General features: G+C 52.9%; 1 protein-coding gene and 1 long non-coding RNA gene across 2 annotated transcripts in view; one reads left to right on the top strand and one right to left on the bottom strand.

The window, feature by feature from the left end:
- PPIF (peptidylprolyl isomerase F) overlaps positions 1–724 on the bottom strand; it is a 6,247-nt gene extending 5,523 nt beyond the window's left edge. The window contains exon 1 of the mRNA XM_029919867.1: positions 653–724. Coding sequence (XP_029775727.1) covers positions 653–724 — 72 coding nt within the window. The remainder of the gene's footprint in view (positions 1–652) is intronic.
- Positions 725–1,075: 351 nt separating this feature from the next.
- On the top strand, positions 1,076–7,146 carry LOC115272616. Its single transcript, XR_003900411.1, has 3 exons — positions 1,076–1,125; positions 4,317–4,443; positions 6,652–7,146. It is a non-coding gene; the product is annotated as an uncharacterized LOC115272616 (long non-coding RNA).
- The last annotated feature ends 3,140 nt before the right edge of the window (positions 7,147–10,286 follow it).

Here is a 10,286-nt window from a genome sequence, read left to right as displayed (position 1 = left end):
GGGCAGAATCAGCCAGGGCCGCGCGCCGCCGCCTTTATCTGCCGGGTCGGCCTCGTGGCCCCGCCCCCACCCTCCCCCTCCAGGCCTGTCCGCGGGCGACCCCTGCCGGCTCCAGCGAGCAGCGCAGCCAGCGAACTGCTCTCAACGCGTCCCCACAGTGCCAGAGACCTCAGGGACAGACAGGACCTAGCAAAAGGGGGCCGGTTCCATTCTGTTAGAATGTGTGGAATGTGTGGTTCCAACTGTGTGGAAAAAAGAGAGAGGGAAAATATGCTGACACGTGATTAACTCCAAAAGATGAGCATCCGTGTGTTTTTATATGAATATAACAAAAGACTACATTCGAACCCTCTGTATAGACGCCCCACCACCCATAGGCCCTGCACACAGAGAGACCAAGAGAGACGGTGGGTGAGAGACAGTGAAGGTGGAGATGAGAGGTGTATTAGAGCGAAAGATGGCAGGAAGACGCAGGCAGAGACACCTCAGAGACAGGTGACCACAGGCCTCCTGGTCCTAGCCTGGCCCTGTCTCCAGATGCTTCTATACACCGGATCCTCTTCCCACACGACTGGAACTCGGCATGTGCTGGTCAAGCTCTGGCCAGGTCCCAGCCCTCCACCAAGACTGGTTCTGACTCTGTGCCCCCAACCCCATAGACTGACAGGTGTGGTCTCCAGCAACTAGAGCAGCTGGCAGCTGGCTCCACTTCTTGCCCAGTCATGCCAAGGGCACACCTGCAGAAAACAGAGTGTGAGGGCCGTTCCATAGGTAATGCAGGGATGAGTGAGTGAAAGGGCAAGACAGAAGAGAAGGGGAACTGAGAACTACGGTGTGGAGGATTGACCCCACATGTTGAGGGGGGCTTCTTAGAAGCCTGGTTGGTATGGGAGGCCCACAGTAAGTAAATATAGGGACCCTGGGGGAGCCTCTCGGTTAACATCTGCACTCTCCAAGTGGAAAGCAAGGACCCAGAGTAAGGAAGACACTGCCCGGGGCTACGAGCACCCTGGATCCTGCCTCAGTTTCCCCTCTGGAGAATAAGGATGTGATGGCAATCCTTACTCTGCTTGTTTCCAGGCCTGTTTCAAGGGTACAATGAACAAGAGAGGAACGCATCAGCTGGTAAGGACGGTGCCACGAGCATCAGTCATAGATGGACTCCAGTCTTTGCTTCGGGTTCAGACAGCAGTGGGTCTCAGCTGCAGGAGCTCAGAGGTCCAAGAAGCCCCAGAGCAGGATAGGGGCTGGACATTGGAGTCAGGTGGGCTTGAGCTGAGACCTGAATCCGCTGCTGGGAACGGATCAGGCAGCAAAATGCTGGCCCAAGTAAATTCATGAGGTTAGAGCAGAGTCTCCCAGGCTCATTAAAGTTTTGGCTTGGTCCTTTTCTGCAAGTTTATAGTCCCCTTCTCTACTGGCCCGGGAGGAACCTGGTCATTCGCTGATGTCCCAGCTGCATCCGGGAACCCAGAGGCTCCAGAACCCAGGTTCTAGTTCAGGATGGAGCTTCAATCTGTCCTGGGGAATGGCTCCTTCTTTCTCATGATTCTTGTGCCCTGAAGTAGAACAGGCCTGAGAGGGGAGTCAGCTGGCTGCCTGCCCCATCCAGACCATCAGCAGCCTCCCAGGCCAACACCCACCCCCATCAGTGCATTCCTGCAAAGAGGAAGGAGGAATCAGCCCATGAGTCGGTGCCAGGTCCTCAGCTCACACAGCCCTTAACCACGCCACGTGGCTTGGTGGTACCCTGTTGTCCCTCAGGCCAGCTTCTGGAGGGCCTCCGTTTATCCTCCACCCCGGTGAAGCATGAGCAGCCTTCACCTGGGGGAGATGCCTTCATTCACTCTGCCACTTCTGTCCTCAGAGCCCTTCCCTAGCCCATAGTTTGTCTGCACCCCACTGTAGCCTGGGAGGGGAAGGAAAGGCCAAGAGATGGGAGAGTGAATTGCCCGGGAGTGGAGTGTTGGGACTATGATGAATCTGTCTGACCCCGGGGCCAGGGCTTATTGCACGGGCCAGATCCTTCTCACTGCCATCCAGGAGCTGGTAATGGGTGGGGAGGGCAAGAGAGACAAGCCTGGGATGGACTGCACAGCAAGAGGGAGGCTGAGGAATTAGCCAGGAAGCTGTGCAGCTGAAGGGGCAGGGCAGGTGGTTTCTGCCTGGAGGATGGGTCTGGGGACAACCACAGTGGAGGGGCAGAGACAAAACGATCTGGAAAGGAGGTTTCAGAAGGGGAATGAGCCAGAGCCAGGTCGGATGCCTTTAAGGAAAGGCTACAATATGGACCATTGTGGGGAGTAGGTTTAGGAATTCCCTGAACTTGCACCAATGGGTAAACAAGGCATGAAGAATTAGAAAGCCATAGGATGGAACACACCCAGGTTTGGGTAAATAAGATTAGGTAAATGGGGCAAAGGCCCCCAGTGTAGGACAAGCAGAGCAAAGGCCCCCAGTATAGCACAAAGGTAATAGCAATAGGGAATCTCAGAACGAAAATGTCCAAGAAGAGGTAAACAAGAGTAGGTATTCAGGGAAGAAACGCCTCCCAATTTAGTACAATAGCAGAAAGCTTCATTCACAGGAAGGAAGGACCCACTTGGGTGAACAGGTAAATAGGACTGTAGACCTCAGCAGGGGAAGTTGCCCAGAGTGAAGCTAATTAGCAAAAAAAAAAAAAAAAAAAAAAAGTGCCTTGTTGACCCTAAGGTAGCATTGCTCAGTCTTTCTTGTCCCCTAGGCCAGTTTAGGTAAACAGAGGTGGGGCTTCATGTTTGCTCCACCCAGCACCAGAATCTTGTTTTGTATTGACCCAAACCCCTAACACCGCATATCTCCAAAACCCCTTTCCCTCACGCCCATGAGTTAATGTTCACCGTTTCATTGTCTCTTCGTGCACGTCCATCACGCTTGTAAGCCTTCTGATCCTAATAAAAACGGAGCAAGAACCCTTACTTGGGGCTCTTGTCTCCTCCCAGACATTAGCCTCTCTCGCATTTTAATCATGCGTCCCACTTTCTTGCTGGACAAGAGAGAACTCCAGACCCAGAGTCTATGACAGACCATAAGCTGAAAGACTCTGGTGAGGGTGGGGGACAATCACAGAGGGCCCTGAATGCCAGGCTGAGCTCTAACATAGTTGGATAGCACTGGGGAACCATTGATGGTGCCGTGCCGCCATCTCCAGCACCCCAGACTGAGAACCGGCCCCGTCTAGTCCACGCACATTACTCTACCCTCTTCGGAAAATCAGATGTCCTTACGACCTCCTGCCCACCCCAGAGAAAAGTTCTACCTTCTCCACGGGCTCAGCTGTGAAGTCATCCCTACTTGTACCACCCTAAGTGGCATCAGGAGGAGGGACAGTGCCTGCGCTGAGCCATGAACTGAAACATGCCCAGCCCTTGACGACTCCCAGCCCAGGTGACACTGGGCAAGTGTCAGCACTCACCTGGCTCTGAGGCTATTTATAGACTGTATCATCCTCAGAAACAGCAGTTTCTCTCCACTCAGCCAAAGTGGCTTCTCATCCTGGGCGTTAATGGTTTTTGTCACCTAGGGATCCTGAAGGATCCCTTTAGGCATCACAGAGCCAAACAACAGTCAGGTCATGCTGACATTCAGGGGTGGCAAATCCAGATGCCTAGGGAGGGCCAGGCAGTGAAATGCTCAAGTAAAGCACACTGGGCAGACTCTAGGGAGTGAGGGGAGGCGGCGCTGTGTCCAAACACCCCACTTAAAGGGGCAGCTGCTGCCTGGGCCAGCCCATCATGTATGTGAGACCTTGAACCCAGCATAGCCAGATCTCATTTTTCAATAAAAGCTGAAAACTTTAGGTTTTGTAGAAATCTCCCAGTTTAAAAAAATTAACATTTATTTATTTTTGAGAGACAGAGAGAAAGAACAGGAGATGGGACAGTGAGAGAGGGAGACACGGAACCCAAAGCAGCTCCAGGCTCTGAGCTGTCAGCACAGAGACTGACGCGGGGCTCAAACTCACAAACCATGAGATCATGACCTGAGCTGAAGTCGGACACTTAACTGACTGAGCCACCCAGGCACCCCATGAAATCTCCCAATTTTTAAATGTTGGGAACTGCTTTTAAAATAAAGCCAAACACTGAATGAGCCATAAACAACACATCCACAACCTAGATGGGACCTCTGTCTGGGCTAGTAGTTTGCAAGGTGTGATCTTCACTGTAGAGAGGAGAGAGGTGAAGCTCAGAGAGGGTCAGGGACTTACTTACCCACAGTCACACAGCCTGGAAGTACTGGGATGGAGGACAGACCCCTCTTTTCTCTGTTGCCAGGACCTTTCTGCAAAATTCACTCAGCAGACATGTTTTCAGAGCACCTGTTCTGTGTCAGGCCTGAGCTTTGCCCTGGGGATATAGGAAGAAAGAAGTTGGAGACAGGCAGTTACAGCGCCACGTGATGGTAAGTACTACCGAGCAAGCCTCTCCCAGGCAGCCCATGTGTGTGGCAGGGGTGAATGGTGTGGCTGTTGTGAGAGATAATGTCGCGGTGGTCCTGGAGACCTTTCCAGGAGGGGCTGGGAGGGAAGTGGCCCTGCTGTGGGCCAGCGGTGGATTTTCATGAATGATCATTGCCAGAATCAGTCATTGGGACAGTGTACCATAGGTAGAAGGAGGCCTTGGACTTCATTTCTCTTGCTTCTGTTTAAGGGGGCTGGGGTCCAGGAGCGTATCTGTCACAGGCAGTTAGCTGACAGGGAGCCAGAAGAGAGGTTCTTGGCTGAAAGCTCAGAAAGTGAGCCAGACCCTGCTAATAGGCCACCAAGATGGCTGCACGCCGGGGCATCCCCCCGTGGCGTTCCCAGCCTTCACAGAGCCATGTGAATGCATCAGCCTCTCTGCTGGCTTCCAGGAACCACAGTGGGTCTGTTCCCGAGCACGTCGTGAAGCAGAGCATGATGGGAAGCAGGGAGGTTTCCCCCAAGGCCCGGGGTGCGTGGTGGGCACAGTGACCAGAAAGAGGCCTATAAGGAAGGTCTGGGGAAACTCTCCTTCCAGAATGCAGCTGGGCTTTAAAAGTCACATGTGTGGGTGCTATGGGCCTCTGGGACAGGGCCGGCTCACTGCCCTCCTCCCCCAGCCCCACCTCCCCAGCTGCTTGGCTCTTGCACAAGCCACCTGGTCGTGGAAGGGAATGGACCAGAGTGGAATGGAGGAAGTGCATATGCTGAATGGATGTGCTGGCCGCTGTGACGCTGTGACGTGGGCGGCCCCAGGGGGCGAGGAAGTCTTCCTCAGAAGCTGTCCCCAGAGGGAGAAGTTTGGAAGGGTGGTGGAGGCAGGCCCTGGGGGACGGGGTCCCTCTCAACCAGCCCCGGGGGCCCCAAAGTGTGGGTTTTGAGACCACAAAACTCTGCTAGCAACCTGGCTTCCCCTTTCCTTCATTCACCCCCTCCCCCCAGCTGTTCTCTGCACCCTTGTGTGTGCCCACCCGCTTCTCGAGGGATGCGAAATACGCTGGTTATTAGGCAGAAAAGCAAATGTATGTTCTCACAGGGAAGAGGGAGAACAACCGGAAAAAGACAAGGGGAACGAATATGCTCTGAGGTACTGGTATGCCCTGCATGTGGGTGAAGCCACATGCTGTGCTTTGCAGGGTTTGGGCAGAGGGTGGTGGTGGTGCTGGGCTACTTCATGAGAGGGGCCAGCGTGGCTTGACCTAGGAGGAAACATTCGGACCAAATCACACGTAGCTGTGTGAGCTCAGGGAGTTTGCTTTTGGCGTCTTTGAACCTCCGTTTCCTCGTCAGTGAAGATGGGTTAATAATGCCTATGTCACGGAATTGTCCATTTTAAGGAAGATGACATGGGGTAGGGCTTTGACATTACTCGAGCCTCAGGGAATGAATGAATGGATGAATGAACGAATGCATGCATGCATACCACCTAGCCCACACCAGCTGAGGAGTCAGAGTCAAGGTAGAAAGGGTGATTGTGAGGAAATGATCTTGTACCCTGTGGATATGTGCCCTAAGGTGTGCCCATAGCAGTTTTATGAATGGGTTTTTACTGCCCAAGACTCCCCTTAATTATATCATAATGGCATCTCACACCAACCGCTGAGTAATGTTCGGAAGCTTCCTTAAGAATATTCACAGCCAGTGCATCTTTTGATCCACAAAACAGCCTACGAGGCTGGCTGGACTGAGCTGTTCCCTCGCTCTTTAGAAGGGGAGGCTGGGCCTCTAAGTAGCAAGATGGCAGGCAGCCAAGGCTACACGGAACAGCCAGCATTTGAGCCATGGTCACTGGGCCTGGGCTCTTTCCACTATAAGAAAAAGTTATGATCTTTTTCTCCCTATTTCTGCCTTTCTCCATGCCCACCCCTGTGGGGGCAGTCACTAAGATGTCCCCCAGTGTCTCCTGGATAGTCGCAGCCTGCTCCAGTCCCCTCGCTTTGAATGTGAGCTGGGCCTAATGAATCCCTCTTAGAGAACAGAACAGGCATCAGTGATGGGATGCCGCTTCCAAGAGTAGGTTACAAAGAGGCTGTGATTTCTGCCTTGGGCACGCTCTCTCTCTCTCTCTCTCTCCCTTTCTCTCTCTCTCTCTCTCTCTCTCTCTCTCTCTCTCCCTCCCTCCTCACTGGCTGCCATGCTGTGACACTCAGGCAGCCTATGGAGGCCCCGTGGTGAGGCCTGGCAACTCCATGAGGGAGTTGGACGGAATCTTGTACAGCCTGCCAGCGGCCATGTGAGTGAGTTTGGAAGTGGATCACGTAGATCAAGAGGAGCCTTGAGGTGACTGCCGCCTCGGCCGATGGCCTGATTGCAACCCCTGAGACACTGAGTCGGAGGCACCCAACTGAACCACACCTGGACACCCAACCGCAGAAACTGTGAGATAATAAATCTATGTTGTTTTAAGCCCCTTGGTATTGGGGACACTTGCTATGCAGCAACAGGTCACTAACACTCGAGTCCTGCCCCCAGCCAGGGCCCTTTAAAGGCCAGCTCTGATCCCATAGCTCCACACACAGCCAGTCGTTGATCTGCCGTCTCAGCAGGCCACTGTCATCAGCTGCTCTTGACAAAGACCTCTCAGGCACGGTTGGAAAGAACTGGCTCCACGAGACAGAGCTGCCCTGTCCTGGGGAAGACGTGCAGTGGGCTGGCTATTTTTATGTCCATTCCTCTGAAGGTGCACACATGCACGCTGCAAGAGAGAGGGAGCTGAGAGGAAGCTGTCAGGGAGAGGGCCCGAGCTGGGGTTTGGCCACGGCACCCCAGTGGCCTCTGGGGGGGGGGACAGTACTGTGCTTTGTGACTCCGTGCTCTGCACGATGCAGCTCTGCACTAAGCCATCGCCCTGATCCTCAGAAGGAGCCTGCATGGGGAAAATTATCCCCATCTTACAAATGAGGGAATGGGGGCCCAGAGAGGGTAAGTGATTTGTCCAAAGTCACACTGGTGTGGAGGGGCGCCTAGGTGGTCCAGTCAGTTAAGTGTCCGATTTTTCCTCAGGTCATTTTCTCTCGGTTCAAGGGTTCGAATTCTGCTTAGAGCCTGGGGCTTGCTTCCTCTTCTCTGCCTTCCTTTTTCTCTGCCCCTCCCTTGCTCATGCTCGTGTAACTAGTGTGACTTCCCACTTTGTGCTGGGCTGTGTGTCTTCCTTCAGGAGTTTGTGGGCCCCGAGCAGCGGCTCTCAGATGGATTATGTGAGGTATCTTTCTCTCTAGGTGGCCTTTCTTCCAGCTAGCCTGGCCCCGTGCTTGGTGACTTAGATTCACGGTCCCCTCTCGTCCTTGTGATAACTCTGCAAAGGACTGTGATGGATGACGGCTCTGAGGCCGAGAGGGAGCGTGTGATTTGCCCAAGGCCACACAGATACCAGATGACTGAACTGGATTTGAACCTAGTTCCGGCTGACTTCGAAGCTTGCATTGTTCCCCGCCCCCCCCAACCCCTTCTAATGGCTGGGCCTTCTTGTCCTAGAGAACCTACCATTGCCTTCTAACCCAGCAGGGATGAGGTGAGAAACATCCACTGGGCTTAGACACAGTCGCTGTCTAGAGTCAGTGGACAAAGGCGCTGGCTGGCAGGACGCAAGAGGTTCGCAAGCACAGCCCAGGCTGGCCTTTGTGCATGCCCCGTGCCCACTCTTGTTTACCACGTACTGATTGGCATCATCGTCCCAAGGAGAGAGCCCAGCTGTCAAGCTCCCTAGGAGTGGGACTCGAGCCTTTGCCAAGACGAAATTGCGGCTTGGGCTGACCTCATCTGAACTCTGGGCTCTCTGCTGTGTGGTTGCAAGGAGGCGAAAAGCCTGCATTTCTGCAGTCTCTTTTTCCTTATTTGGTCTTGCTTCTCCTGTTGACCTGTGTGATTTTCTTGAATCTATTGGCTTGACCCTCGATCTCTCCTTACGCACATGAATACTTCTCACTCTTCTATTAGAATAAATCCCCTGCGAATTGGCTGCCCTCTAATCGAGATTGCCCATCACAGACGATGAAGGTTTTGTCTTTTCTTCCAATTAAAATAAGTGCTACAGTCTTTGGTGCCCGATGACCGTATGAACTGCTATCGTTTACTGCATACTTAATACGCTGCTCATGGCCAGAATTTACGTTATTTCTGAGTCCTCCTGTGGCCCTTAAGAACAGGTTATAGCTTTAACTGCTCTTTATAAATGAGGTCCCCGGAGCTGATGGAGGTTATGTAAGCTGTCCTTGGTTACACGGGCCTTCCCTCGGGTTAAATAAGTGGCTGAGCTATATTTGGCCCGGCTCTGCCTAATCCCAGAACTCGGCTTGCCCTCCCCTACTGTTGCTGAATTTTAGTACAAAAGGTCAGCAGGCCCAGGTCAGGCTGGGAGAGGTGTCAATTTATATAACAAAGATGAGCAGAGGCTCTGGAAATTGATTGACTCACAGACTCTATTCCTAAAAGAGCATGTCAGCATTACAGGCCCTGGTACTGGGCTAGTCTAGGCACGCACGCCAGGGGACCTCAGGGGCATGAGGACAAGCCCGACAAATTCAGCAGAAGATCCAGCCTGGAAGGGGGAGCAGGGATGCTGGGAATCAAGGTTGTTCACCAGGGAAGGAAGGAGGGTGAGTGTGATGCTGTATCCAGGGAGATGAGGACTGTCATGGGCAGAGAACACAGAGGGGTTCTGTAGGCCTGAAGCAAAACCAGCAGGTGCCAGATCTGGGCTTATTTGAGACAAGAACGCTTTCTCCCAGTCAGCGGTATCCTACAAGGGTACTTTGACGTAGTAAATTCCCCAGAGCTGGAGAGAGGCCCTGGAGAGGATTCTCACCTGGGGTGGGTGATGGGCCCTGATGACACATGAGGTTCCTTCCAGTTCTGACCTGTGACTTGGTCCTCCTAGGTGGAGGCAGCTTGGGGGAGCAGAAAGACCACAGCACAACCTCAAATTCATTTACTGACATATTGGTGAGTGAAATACAACACAAAACTGTAACAGCCAGAAGCACACATGGGCATACACGATTACTAGTTTCAAAATGTGTAAAAGTTGGGGCGTCTGGGCAGCTCAGTCGGTTAAGCAGCCGACTTCGGCTCAGATCATGATCTCACAGTTCGTGAGTTCAAGCCCTGCGTCGGGCTCTGTGCTGACAGCTCAGAGCCTGGAGCCTGCTTCTGATTCTGTGTCTCCTTCTCTCTCTGCCCTTCTTTTGTCCATGCTTGGTCTCTCTGTCTCTCAGAAATAAATAAACATTAAAAAAAACGTGCAAAAGTTTTTGAAGCATAGGAACCAGTGGAAGGAGCTAAAGAAAACTATGAAACACTTTGGTGGTATGCATATTTTAAACATCGTGCCTTTTATCAGGCTTATTGTTAAATTCTGTTGCTTCGACAACAGAAGTCTGGCCTAGAGTTCTGGGGGCCAGAAGAACAGAGCTTCTGAGGGCCGCAAGGGTAGGGTCTGTCCCAGGCCTCTCTGCTCAGCTTGTAGATGCTATCGTCACCCTGCGACACCTTCACACCGTCTCCCCCAGGCCTGTTTGTGTCCAAAATTCCCCTTTTTGTATGGACACCAGTCATAATGGACCAGGTGCCCCCTAATGACCTTATCTTAACTATAACGGCAACAACCTTATTTTGAAGTCAGGTCCCCTTCTGAGGGACCGGCGGTTAAGACTTCAACCTACCAATTTGGGAAGGACCCCATTCAACCCTTAGCGTGGCCCCGCAGCAGGCCTACTTGGGCCTCAACATCTCACAGTGGTTTTGGCAAAACCCCTCTGTCTCCCCTCCCTGTGTACACTCAGCCTCC

This window comes from Suricata suricatta, chromosome 2 (genome assembly GCF_006229205.1).
Source record: "Suricata suricatta isolate VVHF042 chromosome 2, meerkat_22Aug2017_6uvM2_HiC, whole genome shotgun sequence".
Classification (NCBI taxonomy): domain Eukaryota; kingdom Metazoa; phylum Chordata; class Mammalia; order Carnivora; family Herpestidae; genus Suricata; species Suricata suricatta.
This window is presented reverse-complemented; position numbering and strand designations above follow the sequence as displayed.